Consider the following 23067-nt stretch of genomic DNA (forward strand, 5'->3'; position numbering starts at 1 on the left):
CAAAGTAATTAAATTTCTATTAGAAGGAATTCGGAGAAATGGAACAATTTTGTCTGCGTCTGTTTATGAAGTTTCCTAAGTGCTATCGAGAAAGCTTAAGCATATTTATTACTTTGGTTCTTTAGAAGATGGTGTTAAAATAGAATGTAATGTTATATAAAGTTGTAAATGTGGTTGTAAACGTTACTGTGTATGAATATATATATAGTAAAGTGAAAATACTGTAACTGTTTTGAAATTAATGTATGTTGAGAGACATGTCCCTATCTTTCATCTTTTCGTAATTTCAAATGTGTTCTATTCTGTAAACATGTTACCTCATCTACAAACCAGAAAGCTATTGTTTCAGAATTCCGTTCTTTTTTTTTTTTTTTAAAGTAAAAACCAGTTTTATTCAATATTCATCATTTCCTGAATTTTATATTAAGAATAGCCTTTTCTTTGTCTAAATTTTCGGAAACATATATTTTGCGGAGTACATACAACCCTGTTTCTTGTCTGTCAAATGATAAGTTTTTTGATTGTTCTGTTGTAAGATCCATGTTATCTTCCTTATTTTCTCTCTCACCTCTCTCTCTCTTTCTTCCTCCCCCCTCTCTCTCTACAACACACTTTATAGCATACGATAAAATACAACCGACACATGAAAATATAGTATTTAGCTTCTCTTGAAATTGTCACTGCCATAACCTTTTTTTTTTTTTTAATCTTCAGGGTGGAGGTGTCTCGTCTTTAAGTATTTTGTGTGTGTGTGTCTATCCTAATGTCCATTTTCTCTTCTTTCTCGCATGTTCTTCCGACTCGTGTGCCTCCGGTATGTTTGTTAGTGTTTATAATATATATATATATATATAGATATCTATAGAATGTGTATTTGTGTCTCTATATTGTTGAAAGTATAGTGTAGTAAGTTTTTTTTCTTCTTTACTCTTTACAGAGCCGAAAGAGACATTTTCCTTTTTTTTTTTTTTTTTTTTTTTTTTTTTTTTGCTTTCTTTGTGCATGTCTCTCAGTCAAAATAAATATCTCCCTCATCACTCCAGCTCTGTCGTCCCCTCATCTTGATATTGCCCCCTTTCGTTTTGGCGTTTCTCTCTGGCACACACACATTTATTGTTTTTGACATTAAATATTGGTCAGTCTGTGCGAGATAAAAGCTAATCCATTCCATCAGTCACATTGATATCCCCAAACAAAACACGCACGCATGCACACAAAATCAAAATATACTGGATAAAGGGACAGGCAGACGGTCACACTTCCTCTCCTCATTTCATTGTCGTTGATTTTTTTTTTTTGATTTTTCTTATCGCCATAGAGTGACTCGATTTATGCTGTTGTGTTGGCCGAATCAACGACTCCATTCTTTCAATTTTTGGTTCTCTTTCCATTCCACTTGACGTTCGATAATGGCCCTTGAAGAGGGGGGGGGGGCATGAACGCCTCAGTAATTTCGTTTCCCTTCCATAAATCTTTCTTCATGATGTCTGTCTTAAGTAAACGGCCCTTATTCTTATTGTCTGTTTCGTTCGTTATTTGGATGTGAAAACATAAAATTGTTCTTCGACAAATTTATTTCTTATAATAATTTTCTTACTCCTTGTTTCAAAATGTTTTAAACAATGTCCATCTCCCTCTTTTTCATTTCTCCCAACTTTTTGTATATTTTCTTTCTGTCATCTACAAACTTTGTTTCCCATCAGCTTCTCATCTATTTTTCCCCTTCTCTCTGTCATCGACCATTATCTTGAAAGAGTTGATAAAAAGTTAGGTTTCACTTCCTACCCAAATGTTGTTCCCTATTTCTGTCACATTATTATTAAAATAAAATCGTTGATATTTACTGTCCAGCTTACACGACTTGATTGCAACAGAGAAATCTCCATCTTAAAGATTGGCATCCCTCAATAACCAGATTTCTCCTCTGATTACTGTCATGAGACAGAAATTAGACGCTCAAAGAGGACACATGGAGATATATTTTATTAATTTTAGATTATGGTTTTAAATGGTTGGTTTAAATAACCTTACATATGTGTTCTTTTGGTTAAATTTCGGATAGCCTTTTTTTTTTTTTTTTGTGCCCATGTCTAAAATATCATTTCAATTTTCTGCAGTGAATTACTAGTGTGGTAGACACCAGTTTAATATAGCTGCTGGGGCTGACTAGTTGATGATATAATAGTTCCTTAGATTTCATCCTATATCGGTTCAGTGGATGGGCAGTTTACGTCTACAACATGTGCTATATTGATTGTCCTGATAATGTGATCATGCTTGACTTTATGTGTAGTAAAGAAGCTATAAACACTTATTGACTAAACCATTTCTTATGTTACCCATGTGAGTAACTCTTTCAGCTTGTATACCAGATGAAAAAATGAGTATAATAGTGCTAAAAATGTATTAATTTTTTTTTTTTTTGCATTTGTAAATAATGAAGGTTAAGTGACGAAGCAAGCTAAAAGTATTTATTAGCAGCAGGGTCAGCAAACGTCCAGTTGCAACAGGAGAGTGGTCCTGTACTGTAAAGGTATGAGAAAGAATTTAATACTATGAAACTAATGCATATAATGGATTTACATGCAATGTAGGAATTTTGGTGAGTTGAGTAGGAAAGCATAACTTTGGGCGTACTATCTGCACTGGGTTAACAACAGGCAACATGAGTAGGCATGTATTTGATGACACTCAAATGATCCAAATAGTTTTACAGTTGTAGACAAGATTCTTTATTGATGATACAATTAACCAAAGAGCGAGGTTGAGTAGTAAGATTGGAAAAAGGAATATTATGATAGATTTACAGTTCCTGGCAAGTCTTTGAGCAAGGAGCAAACTTTATGAAGTATTTGTAAGATTTTCTTTGCATGCTGTGACTTAGGTGGTAAGACATCTGAGGTAAGGGCAGATGTATGTTTGAGAAATGACAGGTGTTCTGAGTTTGTGATATGAAAGGATATGAGCATGAATTTATGGAAGATCTGGGAAGAGGCAATCAAATAAGGTTTGAGAACATTGGAACTTAAAGAATTGATAACACAAGTCCAGTCAGTGTAGAAAGCTACTGTATCAAGAACCTGTCTTACAACTTGGCATAAAATTGTGTATGAACATTGATGTTAACAGGTCCGTTTGATGGCCTTGCTTTTCATATGTGTTAGATAAACTACCATCCAGTTTTTATTGCATGGTATTTTCATTTATAAAAGGACTTAATACTTCATTCTAAGTATCTTTTTACATGTAAATCAAATATTATCAGTATTTTCCAGTTTTTATGCATTCATTAGTAGCTGGCTGTGTGGTGAAAAACTTTGCTTCATAACCACAAGGTTTAGGGTTTCTTTCTCATGTGTATCATTGCAATCTGGTATCTTCTACTATGGCCTTGAATTGACCAATGCCTTGTGAGTGAAATTGGTAGGTGGAAACTAAGAAGCCCATTGAATATGTGTATGTTTGTTTTCTGCTTGTCTTGCTGATGTTTGCATGCTGCCTGAAAGCCAGATCACCATCCTTACAAATGATGTCATTGTGCAGAGGACTACAGGAAATTTTAGCTTCCTGGTGATAGGAACAGCATTTAGCTGCAAAAATTGACTCAATCTAGCATAGAAAAGTGGATGTTACAATAATAGTAGTCACTTCTGACTTACATAGACCTTCCTTTTGATATCAAATGATTTTTTCAGTTTACAGTACCTTTCTTTGAAATTCATCCAGAGGCCTCTGTCAGTTAATTGACCATGTATCTGCATTTGTGTATTCAGTTCTGGGCAAGTTTTCTTTTCCCCGCTCTTTCTTATTTTGTGTGTGGAAAACTGGCAGTTGCCCATGCATGCAATCGTCCAAAGGAAAGATTGCTGCTTTAGGGTCAATACAGCTTAGCAGTATCATTGCAGGTATTGCTGTCAGAAGGCAATAGGGCTGGAACAGAGAGCACTGGGCATATCATCTAATACTCAAATAGTTCTACTAATCCAGCATCCTAGACGAAAGGCAAAGCTGAGCTCAGTGGGATTTGAACACAGTGCGTTGTCAGAACAAATATTACAAGGCATTTTATCCAAAACTCAAATGGTTTTGCTAGTTGACTGCTTTCTTTGTTTTTTCAAATTCATATTATGCTATATATTAATTTCAACTCCTGTCCTGTCTTTGGATGGCAGATATTGTAATATAAACTTTCCACTGAAAGTGAATTGTATCTTGAACGATAAACAAAGTCATGGAAAAGAAACTCAAAGCTGCAGAAATGTGGTTGTATAGAAAAATGCTTAGAATCTCGTGGGTGCAGAGAGGGATGAATGTGGAAGTGTTGAAGAAGATGAAAGTGAAGAGACAGTTGATGGATACTATCAGAGAGAGACAGTGGAGATTTGTTGGTCATTTTCTCAGAATGGAGCGTTACATGGTGGAGACTGAGCTGGTGGGAAAGAGAGTGAGAGGAAGGCAGAGAATGAAGATGTTCAACTGGATGAAGAGAATGAACGTGCAAAGCGAGAAAGTCCTGGGTGATGTTGCAAGAGACAGAAATAAATAGAGGAGGAACAAACCATTATTCGTCTACAGCATGGATATGCCCTGACACGAGAGAGAGAGAGAGACTGAAAGAACCTCTTTGACATCATGAGAGGTAACAGTCCTTTAAACTTAACTGACATAGTTAAAGTTTTCTGTGATTGCATTCTCATGGGTCACTAACTAGACTGATCACATCTAAGTAAGTAGAGTTTGCCAACCTGTTTTGAACTGTTATAGAAGTATATTTATCACACTGCTATCAGTTGATCATCATAACACAAGCCAAGTTTATGTTTCTGTTATAATAGCCCTTTATTTGAAAATTGTAGGATTAATTAAAAGGGTTCTTTTTAATTAACCATTGTCACTATCATTTGACATCCATGTTCTATGCTGGCATGAGTTGGATGGTTTGACAGGATCTAATGTGTCCAAGGGCTACATCATGCTTCATTATCTGCTTTGGCATGGTTTCTATAGCTGGATGCCCTTCTGAACACCAACCAACTTACAGCATGTACTGTGTGCTTTTTTCATCCCTCTGGTACTAGCGAGGTCACCACGCAGCTCACAAAACTACAAAACCCTTTGGAGAGGTTTTATGCAATGCAAAGAGGGGTATGAGAGAGCAGGTTCTTGTAGAGGAGCTTCATGGCTCAGAACAGGGGGTGAAAATGATCAGGAGCTGCAAGTTCAGGTGGCTCCTCATAGTATAAGGTGATTAGGTGTGAAAGGGTGGGGTATTGCAAGAAATGGGGCAATGGAAGGTTGGCAACAACTATAAAGATTAGGTAGTGTTTAAGGGTAGATGTGAGAGTGCTGGATAGGGTACAGAGGAGCACAGCAAGATAGTGATAGTGATTAATGATACAGTCAGCAGGAGAAGGATGAGAAAGATGACATGTAGATGGGTAAGTTGCAGAAGTAGTAGGGAGAGGCTGACATGGTGCTTGAGGGGAGATAATTTGGTGGTTCAATGGGGTTGGGTAATGATCACTAACTAGTAGCAGAGAGCAATAATTACTGGATGATGGATGCTAACAAGTGAAATGGTCCCATGTAGCAAGAAAAAATGGATTGGTGTTACGGAATAGGATAGGAGATTAGGTGAAATGCTTGTTTGTGCACTTATCTACATATGCTGTGTTTCCAGAAGTCAGTTCTTGTAGATGTGGGTAGGTCTTCTTGAAAGCCTTGTAGTTGCCAGATATCCCAGTCCTTTTTCATCTCTATGAGGTTCTGGGTCTTAATGTCAACTTAGACCAGTTCATCCCATGTCATCCTGGGTCTCCTTCCACAAGCTCCAACTGCATTAAGTGATTCACATTTCCTTATACAACTGTCCTCATCCATATGCATTACTTGTCCTTATCAGCATAGTCTTCTTTCTTGCCCACTACATCCTCTTATACCCAGTTTTCCTCTCAGCACATATCTTGTTTGTGCATTCTGTGAGGCATACTTCATTTTTTCCAGTCTTCTCAAGTCTTCTGCTTTCAAAATCCATGTCTGTCTTGCAGTGTTGCAATTCTTACACAAACATCTTCCAATCTGCCCTTCATTCTGGGAAAAACCTAGACCTTTGTTGCCAACAGTGGTAGTAATTCCTTGAATTTTCTCCAACCCATTCTTACTCTGGCTACTATACTCTTGGAGCAGCCACCTCCCTTATTAATTTCTTCAATTGGATAAAAGCTAACAACTACTTCTAGTGAGCTATCCAGCTATTCAAGAGCATTTATTTCCAGTGTGTTCATAGTTCATACTGCTCCAGTGCATCTATCACATACAAAGCTTATATTCTCTTTTAATCTGTTTGCAATTTCATTGCATCTCTTGTGTGTCCATTGCTTACATTATGTACAACACATGGAGTTTATACCTACTCTTTTTCTGCATATCAAGCGGGGCCATTTCCCTAAAGGTATCAGGGTCCTGTCTTTCTTCCTTTTCACAGGAACCTTCATCTTTGCTAAATTTACCTTAAGATCTTTTGATTCTAGGTTTAGCTTCCATACCCAGAATTTCCACTTTAATTCAGTTATGAAGTCTAGGTTTTCTGCATATAGTTCCCATTGACATCCAGTCTAAAAATCCTCTGTGATGGCCTGTAGGATTATGATGAATAGACATGCAGTGTCTAGAAAATGAAGGATTGTGTGAATAAGTTGCATGTATATTCATGCAATGGCACTGAATACATTTATTTAAAATGAAGCTGAAGAACAATACTTGTGAATAGAGTTTTGCACACTAAGATCAAATATGATAGGTTGCATATATCCAATGGCAAGTTGTTAATCACTTTTTGTCTTGCTCTTGCCACTTAAATAAAAAATTCTTCACTGAAGAGATTAATTAGACTGAAACATCGATCACTTTCACTAATTGCCTTTAAAGAGCAGATCCACTCATATTTCCAGTGTCTTATGCTCAAAAATTTTGATCAGCTGATTTTATTGGCGTTATCTGGCTTGATAGTTGTTTTAGATTTTAATTACCCCTTCCTTGATGGTACTTTTTCTAGTAATTACCGAGATAATTGCACTTACTGAATTTTTTTTCAGTTCACTGTATTCCATATGTGAGGCCATACTGTATTTGTACTGAGTATACAAAATATTCCCTTGAGGTATTTTCTCTGAGCCATGTTGTTGTGAGTAAACATCACCTACATTCACACTTCACACACACAGTTTAGTCTTGCCAAGTATTTTGTTTTAATGAAGAGGTCTAATAAAACTGAAACATGCTTCACTTTCACCCATTTCCTTTAAAGACAAACTAATCGAACTTGCATCATCTCTATTGCCCAAAAATTTCATTCATCTGATCTTATTGGATTTATCTCCCTTGCTGATTTGAAATTTGAAATACTCTTGTAGGTTTTAATTGCTTTAACATCCATTTTCTACGCCCGCATAGGTTGGACTGTTTGACAGGGACTGCATCAGGCTTTATTGTCACTTCTGGCATATTTTCTAAAGCTAGATGCCCTTTCTGACTTCAACCACTTTACAGTGTACTGGGTGCTGTTTACATGGCACGAGTCCCAACCATATATGTGCTTAATATATAGCAAGTTCTCTTGGTATTTTCTCTCAGCTACATTGTTGACATTCATAATCTTCATTATTATATTTCCCCGTCCCTTTTACCTTTCTATGTGTGTATGCATGTACTCTGCTTCTATTCTCCTCCTATCTCCCTTCTCATACCTTGAGAGTCCTGCCCTGTTACATCATCCCCACCATCCTTTCTCCCTTTCCCGTGTATCTCCTCTACAAGACACCTATTCCTGTTCTTTCCTAATTTAGCCCCTCTACACCTGACGCAAAGCTGCTCCTTCCATGCTGCACACTTACACTGTCAAGGTGTTTTATCTTGTAAGTTATTTGGCAATTCTGTTAGCACTGTCTCATAAAAGCAACCCAGTGGTTGGCATTAGGAAGGGCATCCAGTCATAGAAACCTATCCAAAGTAGACACTGGAGACCAACATAGCCCTTGGACTAGTTGAACCAGCAAACACAAAACTTAGATGTTAAATGATATATATATATAATACCAATATGCTTTGTTATGGAAGTTAAATTTCTCTAAAACCTGTCTATTGTTTTCACTGGTTGCCTTCAAAGCCAGACCCACTCTTGCCTGCATTATTATCCAACTATTTCACTCTACTGATCTTATTACAATTATCTCTCCTTTTTTAGATTTTGTGAGACCTAACTGTAGCTATTAAAATCCCGTTTTAATTTGAGTTTATGTGTCTGCACAGTTGTCAGGTGCTTCTTTCCTAGACGGTAGAATATCAACCCTATTTAGAAGGATATCCATTTCAATGATATGGTAAATTATGATTCATGTGGCAAATGGTTTGTAAAGTCAATGCTTCTGATGAAGTGAGAGGCATAAATTGAGTGGGATTCACTGCATGTGCATTTTGAATTTTGAGATTTAAGTGTAGGTGTGGAGAAAGGTAGAACTGTCATTAGGCTTGTAATGAGAAGACAGTATCTGGAGGAATGTGCACAAGACTAGACTTTGCTGATGATAAAAATGTATGGCTGAAATATATAGACAGATGCTGTTTGTATATATATGTTTGACTTACACCAGCATGGAGATCAGGTATTTCCAATGGTGATGACATGTTCATGATTTCATACATGCTTTAAGATATTGTAGTCATTTTGCAGTTTGTGGGATCATGATGTAAATTTACCATGCAGCCATTCCTAGCAGTAAAAGCCATAAGATTATGAGATGCATGCAGATATGACCATGTGTAGGCAAATGATATCTACTGAACAGTAGATTGCAAGAATGCTGTATTCATTTATGAACTATGGTTACACTGAACATGAATTCATCATCTTGACGGATCAGTAAGTTTAATACCTTTATACTGAGCAGACTACTAATGATGGATTTTAAAAGTTGTCTATCATTGTCTTGTGATACAAGGTTCATTATTTCATTTGACTTAGTATTGCTTTTTCAGTTTTTTAAACTTTTACTACAAGTTCTTGCACTTTAAGGTTTTGTGTCAAAGGATATGAACTCAGCACTGAAATTATTTGATAATTCCTATTTAATAGGAAAATGCCCAAATAACTACATGCGCTTCAGAGTTTTCTTCTCAATTGTACTGTCTGGTAAGTATAGCTAGAGAAGCTTATTACACTTCAGCAATTACACTGGTAATTAAATATGAACTATCAGTATTTTAGTGACTCTATCTGTTACTGTTTCAGTTTGGCTGGATATATTCATGTTTGTTTTTATTTTGCCAAGTATTCAACCTTGTTTGTGAATTAGATGAATAATTCAGTAAATGATTATCAAATACTGTTCAAATGTTTTAGCATTTCTGGAGCTATGTTTCAGGACTCATTTGCTCCTCTTGTCTTCAGCTTTGTAATTTAGTTGGTAATATTTTGTTTCATACAGAGGGCAGTGAGCTGACAGGATTATTAACACGTCAGACAAAATGCTTAGCAGCATTTCATGTCTTTACATCAGCTTTGCCTGTCATTCTTTCAGGGTCAATAAAATAAGTTCCAGTTGAACACTGGGGTCATGCTGGCCTGATGCCGAAATTTAAACCCAATATTTTGTTTCATACTTATATCTGCTCCTCATCTGTAATCCTTATCAGTAACATAGCTATGTGATGTCCTGTTTCCTATTGCCTAGTTATACACATTAGTATACATAACCCAACTGTATACATTTCAAATGCATTTAGTCATGGAGAATTAATAAATCTGTTCATTTCTAATTGAGAAACCTTTTCTACTTCCTGTTTTGTTTGCTAGTCGTTTGTTTTCATATCAGTTTAAAAGTGCCCTTAACTGTTGCATCATCTATCTGTGAAACCCTTTTAATTAAATTTTTAAGTGCCTCCTAAAACTTGTGATAAAATGCAGATGTTAAAAAAGCTCCAAGTTGGTTGTGATCTTGGTATGCACAGTGATATTTAAGAGATTGAGAATGTTAGGTATTTCTTAGTGCATTTAAATATGCTTCTAGACTACATAAGAATAAATAGATGTCCAGTGTAAAGTTTAGCCAAGGAAAACAAGGAACAAGATTGTAATTATCTTTGCTTGTTACAATGACGCTATCTAGTGAGTATCTATAACAATCTACTTAAGAGTTAGAGCTCTTGAAAATAATGCTATAAAAATGAAATTAATAACTGTTTAAAGGAAGTCCAACCCATGCCAGTATGGACAATGGTGACAATGATGATTTTCTGTATCATAAGAATTCTAAAATTTATCTCGTGTTCTTTTTGATCCTTTATTTTTAGTACCTTATGCCATCGACAAAACAGCATCTTTTTCAACCAGTCTGAAACCATCTGTTTAAAATGGAAAATTTAATCACGGAATTTGACAACTATCTTTGGTAAATGTAGCATACCAGAATGGAAAAGCTTTCAAATTTTGACAAATAAAGCTGCTGAGTTAAAACTAGTTAAAATGTGTGTGTGCTCACATGGCTAGGCGTTTAAAATGTTTGTTTCCCACCCTCATGGTTTTGGGTGGCACTTTGGCAAGTGTCTTCTGCTCTAGCCCCAGTCCAACCAAAGCATTGTAAGTGGATTCAGTCGGCAGAAACTTAATGAAGCCCATTGTATGTATATATGTGCATACATATCTTGCCTTTATTTTTTGTTATTAGACTGTGGTCATGCTGGGGCACCACCTTGAAAGGTTTAATTGAACAAAACAACTCCATTAGATTTTTTTAAAGTCTGGTATATATTCTTTCAACCTCTTTTTATCAAACTGCTAAGTTAGAGGGGCATAAACAGACCAGCACCAGTTAACAAGTGATGGTAGGGGTCAGACACAGACAGATGTGTGTGTGTATATATATATATGTGTGTGTGTGTGTGTGTGTGTATGTATGTATATATGCATACACACATACATAAACACACACATATACAATGAAATTCACTTTCAAGGCTTTGGTCTGGCTAAGGCCATAGTAGAAGACATTTGCCCAAGGTGTCATGCAGTGGGACTGAACCCAAAACTAGGTTGAGCAGCAAGACCATCATCTGTGTCATTTAACCAGTGTCTTTATTTCCAATTTTTTGCAGAAATCTGTCCAGTCATGGGGAAATATTAACTTGCTTGGAAACAGGTTAGAGAATTTGACAGGAAGGGCATCAAGCTGTAGAAAATTTACCTCAGTGAACTCTGACCTATGGAAGCATGGAGAAGCAGATGTTACATAATGTATTGTGTGTATGTTTGCATTTAGATGTGAGTACCAGCTACAGATAGAACAAGTGCCCTGGTTGACCATTTGAGCTAAGTACTGTTGCTAAGTGAAACTCATGCCATTCATTCCTTTTGAAGGAGATACTATAAATATTTAACTGTTCAATCTTATAGGTACAGGTTTGGCTGTGTGTTTAAGAATTTTAAGAATGAAATTGGTAGATGGAAACTGAATGGAAGTTTGTGTGGTAAGTAGCTTGCTTACCAGCCACATGGTTCTGGGTTCAGTCCCGTTGCGTGGCACCTTGGGCAAGTGTCTTCTACTATAGCCTCGGGCCGATCAAAGCCTTGTGAGTGAATTTGGTAGACGGAAACTAAAAGAAGCCCATTGTATCTATGTATATATATGTGTCTGTGTTTGTCTCCCCAACATAGCTTGACAACCGATGCTGGTGTGCTTACGTCCCCGTAACTTAACAGTTCGGCAAAAGAAACCAATAGAATAAGTACTAGGCTTACAAAGAATAAGTCCTGGGGTTGATTTGCTCGACTAAAGGCAGTGCTCCTGCATGGCCGCAGTCAAATGACTGAAACAAGTAAAGAGAGTATATATATATATATATATATATATATTTCATGTTATTTGCTCCATTGGTGACATCCTGTACCCATATATGTATGGAATTTACCATTTCTGCCTCGTGCATGAGGTCATCAGAGCTAAAAAAAAGAAAAAATTTTGTTTTGCTTACATTCTTAATGAAGATCATGTCCCATAGCTCAGTGCTCTAAAAGTAGTGGGATAAAAACTGGGACAGCATGTAGTCATAAAAAGTATTGCTGTAAAACAAATGAATGAATGTATAAAGAAAAAACTACTTATCATATTGGAAAGATAACTATGTTAAAAGAAATTTCTAGTTTAACTTTGCTCATCCTAATTTTTCTTTGTGTGTGTGTGTATACACATTAAAACCTTAATCTACAATTTTTTGAATATCTACTTGCAGTGTGCAACACTTAAAGATTTATATATACATATATCATTATTTTAGCATCAACTTTTTCATGCTTATGTGTGTCAAATGGAGTTTATTGAAGTAGATTTTCTATGGCCAAATACATTTCGTGTTGCCAACCCTCACCTGTTTCCAAGCAAGGTAATTTCCCCATGGGCAGACATGTTTTCACAAAATATTTAAAATGAATGACACTGCTTGTATGACTGATACATGTTTACAGCTATCATGTGATGTCAAGGTAAGGTGGTACAAAAATAGGGCTGAACTTGAAACCATGTGGTTAAGAAGCAAACTTCTTTACCTCACAGTGAAGCCTGCACATGTATGTGTGTCAGGAAAGCAGTTTGATCATTATTGATAGTTTCTGAGATGCTGAAAAACATTAAGCAATATACAGTATGCATAATCAGCTGTTATTTTCCATACCTGGCATAGCAGTATTGTCATCACTGCTACAGTGGCATAGAAAATGCTGTAGAAGCAACTATAGTGGTCTCAAATTGATGGACCAAGTTATGAATGTTACAGAAAGTTATACCACAGCTGATTAAGAAGAGATTTAACTTAGATGGCATTTTGAGTGAAAACAGCGCTGATGAGGTTTTCATAGTGAGATAACTATAGTAGTTCTTAGCAAATAGCACACTGTTTCTAGCATTCATTGTGAAGAAGACTTTTGGCAAGAGTATCATGCTGTGTAATTTGGTGGCCACTAAGGATACTAGTTGTTGATGAATAGCTTGTGAGAACTGTGCTGTCAGTAAGGTAAGAGTGTGCATACTTTCAAGGTGCAATAAGGTGAGTATAAGAGAGAATACAGACAAAGAATCAGGAAGGACAAGTGATTAGAGATGGATATAGAGGTGAATGAGGAAATGGTGGAGTTGTGATCAAATGTCTTCAAATGCTTCTTAGTAAGGTGACAGCTTCTGTTATCCAGGTGACTAAACTAGGTGTATGGGAAGGTGTTCCAAGGGCATAGCATCCAGAGTAAGAATAGGATGGAAAATGTTTTGAATGTTATCTCTGCTTGCAGTAAAATATGGTCATTGAATGCTAGAAAGTTTTGAAATGAATATGCTTCTACTGGATGTGAACCATGGGTGTGTACTAAGAAAAGATTTTGCTGTTGTGGGCATGGAGGGTGACAGTTGCATAAAGAAGTGATCAGTGGTCCATGTGAAGGAACCTGCAGAAGAGAAAGAAGTGGTGAGAACTAAGCCCAGGGATTTGCTCCTTACAAAGGAACAAATGATTACAAGTAGTGTGGCACTGTAATGTGTAACTCAGAAAAGTCCAACCAATATTAAAGTGGAAAAACAAATGTAAATTAGAATTATGTATTATCATTTAACGTCCATCTTCCATGCATGCATGGGTTGAACGGTTTGACAGGAGCTGGCCAGACAGAAGACTGCACCAGACTTCTGTGTCTGTTTTGGCACAATTATTACAGCTGGATGCCGTTCCTAACACCAACCACTTCACAGAGTGGACTAGGTTCTTTATATATATATTACACACACACACACAAGAAAGAGAATATGGCATAAATGTGCTCTAAGAAATTAGATCTAGATGCATTCATAAGTTGATTAAGATTGTTTACCATCAAAATCTAGACAGTGTTTATCATTTGATATCTATCTGATCATACTGTTAAAAGTATCTGGAGGTAAACCAGGTCAACATATGTGGTGGATGGTATAATTTTTAAGTATACTCGTTCATAAATAACACTGATTGACAAGCAATATTGTTCATTTTAGATTGTATAGCAAACAATTCAATTAGTTCATATTCACTCAATAAACCAAATTCATTGACTTTCTCCTCTCTCTGTTGCATTTTAAAATGAAGTTTGAAGAAAGTTGTAGATACTTCCATAAAAATGTACTTAGTACAAGGATTAAATTGTACATATTAGTTAAGAAATATTGGTTGCTTGTATTATGGAAAAAAAAAGACATTTTGTTGAATAGAGAATTGATGAAGCTTATAAAAACATGATTAATAAGCTAAGATAATATTGGTTTGCCTAGATAAAGTGAATTTCAGAGCTATAATGCCTTCTAATGAAGAAAGGATAGTTGCACAGCCCAACTTGCAGCAGTGTGAAAGACTATAGACGATATTCAGGCAAAAATGTAAATTGCATATATATATATATCTCAGTTCAGCTTATTAGTAGTATAGGTTTTGTCAATAAAAGAGTGTTCTGTTAGATAAGGACAATTTCCATTAGTCTACATACCTGGAGAATATATTAGTTTATTCATATGGTATTTTTATTTTCTACTTTTTTTTTTTATTCTAACCAGTTCAGTTGTAATATGCTTCCATTCTTGAATTGAAATGAAACATTACTCAATATCTAGTGATAAAAAATTTCATTTTAAATTCTAGTGAAGTGTTAAAAAGGAAATTGTATAACAAAATCTAGTTTTCAATTTTGATATTAATTAAATCCAGTAATGTTTATTGCCACTTCAGTATAGCTGTTTGTAGGAACCAATGATACTACTGTTTTTAACCTCAGGAGGAGCGAACCCCTACCATCTTCTAGCACCGACAATGGGACCACCTGTTTTCAAGCTATTTGTGCTCAACCTCAGTGGTGGACACCCATCCACGAGAGATAGCAGTAGTTTGCTCCAGCTTGCAAGATATAGAAAAATAATGACAACCAATCACTGAGCGTGCAACTAGCTACTTTGGTTATAAAATCCAATAAATTTTGCAAAAAAGTTGCTTCAAAAATACAAAACAAGATTATTAATTCACTGCTTTCTTAGTGGATAAGCTTACAAAATAATATACTTCTACACATCTCTATTCTGATCACTGTCTAACTATGGTAGCTATTTCTACTTCATGTTGTGGCACTTTGTGCTTCAACTTATCCATTTTCTTGATATGTCCATACTGGTGCAGAAGTCTCTTAATTACTTATGGCAATCCTTCTGACAATCTCATTCATTTTGTATTGTGTTCAGCTCTGACTTGTGCTTCATAGTTGTAAAATAGTGTGTGTTGTCTGAAAAACTAGGTTGAAAGGAATCATCTGTATACTCTTTCCTCATTGTGTTCACTGCTAATTCTAACATTACTTTTAGAACCTTTATGTGTATTCTAAGAGCTTATTAGGCCTCATTGTGACCCCTTCATCTACATCTTTCCTTCATTTACCAGTGAATCAAAGTAAAATTGGCAAGGAAGTCAAAATTCAAAAATTAAACACAAATTGTATTCAGTTCTTTCTTTTCCTCTCAAAGAATTGAGTTCATGTATCTGCTAACAAATATGAAATATATTAAATCCAAAGTCATTCTTTTGTAGATGGGGAATCCAGAAATCAAATTACTTTTAATCAAAGTTTGAGTGGTGGATCTTCTTGAAGTATGCAACAAATTGCTTGGTGTTTTGTGTTATTGTCTACAAAAATGAATTCAATAATCTCAAGAAAAGTAGTATTATCAGTTTTACAATATCGTATCTCTCAACTCTATTGCTGCCTTGCTTTACTTCATATCCTCTGGCCTTTACTCATCATTATCAAGATCCCTTAACTAATGCAGTCAGTCGTTGGGGTGCCACTTTAAACGTTTTTGCAAAAAGCCATTACCACTGTTCTCTATCATGTAGCAGGTTCACAGTGTTGTGAACTGTCTAGTCTTTGTTGTCAAACCAGAATTTTTTGTCTGCCTTTCTTTCATCCTCTCTCAATTTTGCCCTCAAGAATGGTTATAGGTTGGAAGTTGTGGCAGGATACTCTCGTTTACTCTTTTACTTGTTTCAGTCAGTTGACTGTGGCCATGCTGGAGCACCGCCTTTAGTCGAGCAAATCGACCCCGGGACTTATTCTCTGTAAGTCTAGTACTTATTCTATCGGTCTCTTTTGCCGAACCGCTAAGTTACGGGGACGTAAACACACCAGCATCAGTTGTCAAGTGATGTTGGGGAGGACAAACACACACACACACACACACACATATATATATATATACGATGGGCTTCTTTCAGTTTCCATCTACCAAATCCATTCACAAGGCTTTGGTCGGCCCAAGGCTATAGTAGAAGACACTTGCCCAAGGTGCCACGCAGTGGAACTGAACCTGGAACTATGTGGTTCGTAAGCAAGCTACTTAACACACAGCCACTCCTACGCCTATGATAAGTGACTATCATGCAAGCTTTTGTTTTTTTTATCTACACAAGAATTAGTTCCTGTCTGCCAGCCTATTTGTTGACTTATTGCCTAACAAAGCTGTTCGTTTTGTGTTCTGCCTTCCTCTTAAGTCTGCTTAGCAGAACTCTTAGCAATAATTTACTGGAATGGCTAATTAGGCTGACTGTTCTTTACTCATGGCAGAGTCTTTGGTTGTTTTCTTGGGAATGGTTATCATCAGTGATTGAGTCCACTCCTTTGGCCACAGCTTCATCTCCCATATCTTCTGTTAGTGCCTTGATAAGCTTCATCTAATATAATAAATGCAAAAACTAATTTCTGTGTCACATCTTGAGCCCTTCTCACACTATTCAATGACTCTTCTACTATTCCTCATGATGGAGTGAGAGTAATAGTAGGTATAGAGATGGTGAGGGTGGTGGCAAAAATAGAGAGAGAGAGAAAAAAAGAGACAGAAATTTAGTGGCAGTGGGAGTAATAGTAAGAGAGAGAAAGAGGGCGATGATGTACAACTTTGTTTAACCATATCTTTTTGACAAATTCCTGTGGCCAACATACTGAACACTATCATTTTTGTCTTATTTTTTGCTTTCTTTAATACATATATATATATAGAAACACATATATATAAAATACACTTTAATTGAAATAAAGTTTCCCCAAAATTAAACATCTAATGTAATAAATGTGAATGTCAGTGTGTCACACTTTTTCAACTTTACTCCAAGAGGCCGTAGCCCAACATATCATACCATTATGGAATCAGGCTGATTCCACGAATAAATTAAAAACATTCCGGGCCGAATCCAGGCCCACAATCCTGAAATTTTGGATTCCCAAGTTTTCATTACTGTGATTGTTTCCGGGGATTTTTTTACGTGACTTTTTGAGACAAATTTTTTTGTATGATAACAATTTTTATAATATTAAGGCTAACTCCGCAAGTAAATTAAAAACACTCTGGATTGAATCTGTACCTGCAATCCTGAAATCCTATGTTTTCATTACTGCGATTCTTTTCAGCAATTTTTTTTACATGATTTTTTGAGACAAATATTATCATCATTGGGATATGACTGAAGGAAGCAATTGCAACAAATTCTCCAAAACAAGTCGGAGATCTGTTTGCAGATCTTCCTATTTGGGGTCGGTTGCTTAAAAGTTATATACTAACTTTTAAGCTAGTCTCCCATAACTTCTGATGAGTAACTGTTAGTGCCTTGATAAGCTTTGGCCCTTTTTGTTTTAGGAGGTTTAATGAGGTGTTATCCACTCCTAGGGGCGTCTCATCTATGAACATACACACTGCCTCTTTGACTCCCTCCTGGAAAATTGGGGTATCATTCAGTTCTCTATTGTTGTTGGAACTGTCTAAGACACATTGCTATCATGTCTTAGTTTGTGATTGTAAGGGTCTTTACATTACTCAGACCATTTTTTGATGACATCATTCTCATCCATGAGGAGCAGGCCTGTTTTGTCCTCAATTGTAGTGGTGGTGTGTTTCTTTGTTTTTAAGATTTTGAGGTTTTCACAAGCAGCCTCATTCTTCTTTATCCCATCTTTGATAATTTTGCACTGGTCTGCTACCCATTCCTCTTTGGCTTTCCTCATTTTCTTCCTAACCTTCCTATTGACAGCATTGCATTACTGATTTACATCTTGACTCATTAGCATGGTTTTCCTCAGGACCCATGACTTCTTTTTCCTTCTTCTTCATAAGCATGTATAGCATCATTTCTTGAAGTGCTTCCTTACTATTCACATCTTATTGTCATTATACTATCTTTGAACTTGGTGTCAGTATCCACTGACACCTAGTTCATTTGTACTCATCTTTTTTCATCATAAACATGATACATCCACAAAGACTTGGAAAATATCTACTGGATTGCTTAGTGTTAATATGATTATTCTTTTAGTCTTTTGATACATTCTGTGAAAACTATTCATAAACCATTCACCAAAACTCTTTCTTTTGCTTGCTGTAATAGTGTGAAACCATGTCAAATATTTGAATTTGTTTTTATTTTAACAAATATTACTTCTGAATAAGAATTCTTAAGTGCTTACTAGGAATTTGCATTCTTGTACAAACCACAGTAGCTTATGTATGTGGGTGTTGCTTTCCCCAATGCACACAGGCATGGTGGAGTGATTTATGAGTTTGTTTCACTATCATAAAGTTGCAGGTGCAATCTCACTGCATGGCACCTTATGGTGTCTTTTACTAAAGCTGCTGGTCAGCTCAGCCCTCAGTGTGAAATTGAATAGACACAAATATCTGTGGAAGCCCATACAATGAATTGTACCTGTAATTCAAAGATCCAGCCTTCTCAAGTTGATTGGCACGCATGTCTGTGGAATACTAAGCACTTCTTGTTAATTTAACATGTTCTGTTGACTGAATTACTCATATACACCTTGTTGAAACTGATGGGAATCCATTTACATTACTTACATACAATTTGAACACTGTCATTTATATTTTAACATTTTCCTGGTGATATGGATTGAATGGGTCTGCAATAAAAGCATTCCTCCATAAATTTGTCATTTGTGAGGGTTGACTCAACTACTAATTTCCCAAGTTCCACTTTGTCTATATCAAACTACATTGACTGAGAACTAGTTCATTTGTACTCGTCTTTTTTCATATGTTAATGACACATCCACAAAGTCTATTCCACTACAATTGCTGCAAATTTCTTTTTATTCACTCAGTACAGTACTACATCTAGGTTTTATGTGGCTACTTATTGTTGGTGAATATGTCTGACAGTATTGTGTGTGTGTGTGTGGAGGAATTTCTTGTGTTTTAAGTGAGCTACTTTGGCAAGTAGTCCTGGGCAAGACAAACTGCATCCAGTGGTGAGGCTCCATCTCAGGCATTCAAGTGTTTTGGCAAGTATGGGCTTACCCTTCAATCATAACTATTCCCAGATCTACTTTCCCAGAGTTGTACCTGTTATGGGTCAAATAGCAGGAGATGGTCCTGTGGCTCTGCTATACAGAGCTTGGAGGAGGGTTGATTCCTTAGACATGTCATCTAGGCTTAGTGTGTAAACATGTTCTAATGTCATGAAAATCAGTTCTCTTCCCTTAATATTTAATAGGTCCTATGCCTCATCATTAATCTTGAGAAAGCTACAGTCTGTTAGCAGAAACTGTAAATAAACTAGCAGAGGGTTACAAGAAACCTTTGCCATATCTTACCTAAGAAAATTTCTGAATCTTCAGAATTTTGCATGCTGGTCCTTTGATTGTCTGTAGGCACAGCATATGAAGAAGGAAAGAAGGGCAAGGGAGATTTAAATAACAAACATTACTTATCATAATGATGATCAACTATAAACAATGGTTCTTGTTATGATTCTATTGGAATAAGTATGCTTCAAGTGAACAGTAAGATTATCGTTGAGATTGATTTGTTGATTAGAATAGGTCCTTCTTATCTGAAAGTTGACAGTCATTAACATAACTAAGGCTATAATATCGCAATCAAAGGTTCTGTCTATTGGCCCATATTGTTTCTTTTTCCTAAATTGTAAGAATAGGTTCAGAGAAGAGAAAAATGAACATAGTTTAAATATATTGTCAGTTATGACCATGTTGTTGAAGTTTACTTCAGAAATGTATTAGACTTGTAAGTCAGTTTTTGTGGGAATCAACAGTACCCCAAGCTTTCATATCTGTCTACTAGTTAGAAAAGAAATTTTGAAAGGTCTCTCTCTTTCTCAGAATTTTGAAAATATTGGAATAAAAATTACTTCAATTTTAGTGCAGATAATGCTGGCATTATTAGTACTTCTGATGCCAATAGAAATGAATATAGAATTAAAGGCAACAAAGAAAATTGCATAGATGTAAACAAATGGAGAGATTTACACTATGTTGAAAATATCTCTGAATTTCTAGGACCAATACCAGGACTCACACAAAATTTTAAATGAAATAAGACCATTTATTTTTTTTTTTTTTTGAATATACTCTTTCCTCAAAATTTATGTAAAATTATGACAAAAGAAATTTTTAAATACACTTAAAGAATATTTTCACCTTCCTAACTTTAGTGATGTGTACTGTTTAAATTACTACCACCAATGATAAACTCCAAACAAAAGAAACTTCTATATGTTAAAAATATCTAGCAATGTATCTATGATTATCAGATCCAGGATCATTCTTGTGAGATATGCTGATGTATTTATAAGATGAAAATATAATCGTACACAAATTAATAGGGTAAAGTACATTTAAAAAAATTGTCTCTATTCTATCTCCCTCCAGATTTTGTGTAGATATTTTCAGTATGTTGTAAGTTTCTTTTTCCGTGTTGTCTTCAGTCTTGTAGTCACTTTTGTTGACTAATGTTTGTCATCTAGGTTAAAAGTGAAAGTTTTCTCTCAATATTTTCAAGATTCTGAGAAAAAAACTTTCAACTTTGTTTCTTGTAACTTGAAGTGTCATTTTTCAAAATATGTACTTGAAAAACAAATTTACTGAATTTAGCTGTTATACTAATATTACATGCCAAAGTTTACTGATAACAATTATAAAATGTTTTTTATATCAATTGGTCATCATATATCTCCAGTTATTTGTTGCAGTCTGTCCTATAACACAATCGTCAACAAAGAAAACCTGTCAATTTTTGTTGTGCATGTCTTACAGCATGAACTATATTATATTGTCACCTGCACTTCAGATGTTATCTATAGTAAAAACAATTTGGATTCCCCTCTACTTTGTATCGATTCTCATTTTAGTGTCACTGCCTACAACAGCTTGTTCTTACACACACACACACACACACATAACAGCATCACCATTATTTTTATAATCCCCGTTGGCACAGGTTGGCTAGGTCTCAATGTCTCATCCACTACAGTCCTTTCTCTTGTTTCCTGTCTCAGTTCTTTGATATCAGGTACACACAGCAGACCAACAAACCAACCTTGTGTCAGTCATCAATTCCAGTTGAATTTTACAAACATTATGCAACATGGACTGATTGCACTTTTATCTTGGTATAACATTAAAGAGGTTGATTTCAAAGACAAGAATATCCTCAACTGTATGTTATCTCCAGTCAGTCCCTTTCTTGTTTTTCTCTTTATTTTTTCTAACTGTGATTTATTTTAATCTTACTTTTAAATTGAAACTAAATATTTCATGTATAAAATATAAATAGTCATTGTATCAAGTTGAGTAAAAAGTAAGAAACGCTTTGAACCATGAAGAATTTGTAGCAGAGTTTTGAATTCTTTTTAAACATTTTTTTTGCAATTTTCGGATAATACAGACATAGACTTGTCCAAATGCATCAATAAACTAACATTGATATTTTTTTCACTTTTGTTACAATTATCTGAAATGGAACTGTCAAAGCGTGATATGCAAGCAATTTTGCTATTCAACTTCAAAAAAGCCTGTAAAGCAGCTGAAACTGCTCGCGATATCAATGAAACATTTGGTGAGGAAATGACCAGTGATTGGTTAGCTCCAAAATGGTTTAAACGATTTCGCATTGGAGCCCTGAGCCTTGAAGACCATGAGCGTAGTGGACGCCCATCTGTCATCGATGACAGTCAATTAAAGACCATCATTGAAAAAGATCCACGTAAAACCACTCGATAACTGGCAAAAGAACTTCACATTAGCCAGAAAATTGCCTGCAACCATTTACATACGATTGGAAAATTAAAAAAGCTCGACTAATGGGTACCACATGATTTGAATGAAAATCAGAAAATGCGCAGATAAGAAATTTGCTTGTCCTAAGTATTAGCTACCTGACATTATTCCATGTTCTCCACTTCTATTCTTTCCAGGTCTGTCTTTAGGCCTTTCTTTTAGCTTTTATGACTCCCTACCATGCTATTCTATTCTTTGTCAACCAGACTGATCCATTTCTCAACTGTATTGTAACTTGCGATGAAAAGTGGATTCTGTATAATAATAAAAAAACATTCTTCACAGTGGTTGGACCAAAATGAAGCATTGAAAACCTATCCTAAACCCAGGCTCTTCAAAAAGAAGGTTATGGTAACTGTTTGGTGGTGTATTACTGGACTCATCCACTATAATTTCTTAAAATCCAGAAAAACTATTACTACAGAAACATATTGCCATGAAATTGCCAAAGTGAACGAAAAACTACTACTCCATCACAGACTGGTAAACAGAAGAGGGCCAATCATTCTTCACGACAATGCTCGACCACACGTTTCACTCATGGCACTCCAGAAGTTGAGGGAACTAGGCTACGGCATTTCCCCTACCGACTACCACTTTTTCATGTACCTTAATGGCAAGAAAAGGAGTTCAAAAATCAATTCCTAGACTAGGTGGTGTGTTGTGTTCTTGAGCAAAATCTCACATTGCTATGTGATAACTTTAACACCTGACATGTGGTATACTATGTACCTGATCAGGTAATGTTGTTTTGGTGGATGGTGTGAGCTAATGTACAGCACATACATTTGATCACTATAAACAAATCACTTGTACAGGTGGTTCAGCAAGAAATTGCAGAGCCATCTTTTTCATACTACAAGAAAGTATCACACTAATATTACACT

General features: G+C 35.7%; 2 protein-coding genes across 3 annotated transcripts in view; one reads left to right on the top strand and one right to left on the bottom strand.

Moving 5' to 3' along the window:
* The window catches only part of LOC106868235 (sorting nexin-30), a 412233-nt gene that overhangs the window by 299076 nt on the left and 90090 nt on the right, over positions 1-23067 (bottom strand). The gene's annotated exons all lie outside the window — the stretch shown is intronic.
* The window catches only part of LOC106868234 (DDB1- and CUL4-associated factor 15), a 58847-nt gene that overhangs the window by 2120 nt on the left and 33660 nt on the right, over positions 1-23067 (top strand). Inside the window, exon 2 of one of the 2 annotated variants that reach the window (XM_089358566.1) lies at positions 11149-11314. The exons of the other annotated variant lie outside the window; for it this stretch is intronic. Coding sequence (XP_089214692.1) covers positions 11264-11314 — 51 coding nt within the window. The 5' untranslated portion in view covers positions 11149-11263. The remainder of the gene's footprint in view (positions 1-11148; positions 11315-23067) is intronic. 2 annotated transcript variants of the gene reach the window in all.

Source organism: Octopus bimaculoides, chromosome 10 (assembly GCF_046866305.1).
Source record: "Octopus bimaculoides isolate indiv1 chromosome 10, ASM4686630v1, whole genome shotgun sequence".
Taxonomy (NCBI): domain Eukaryota; kingdom Metazoa; phylum Mollusca; class Cephalopoda; order Octopoda; family Octopodidae; genus Octopus; species Octopus bimaculoides.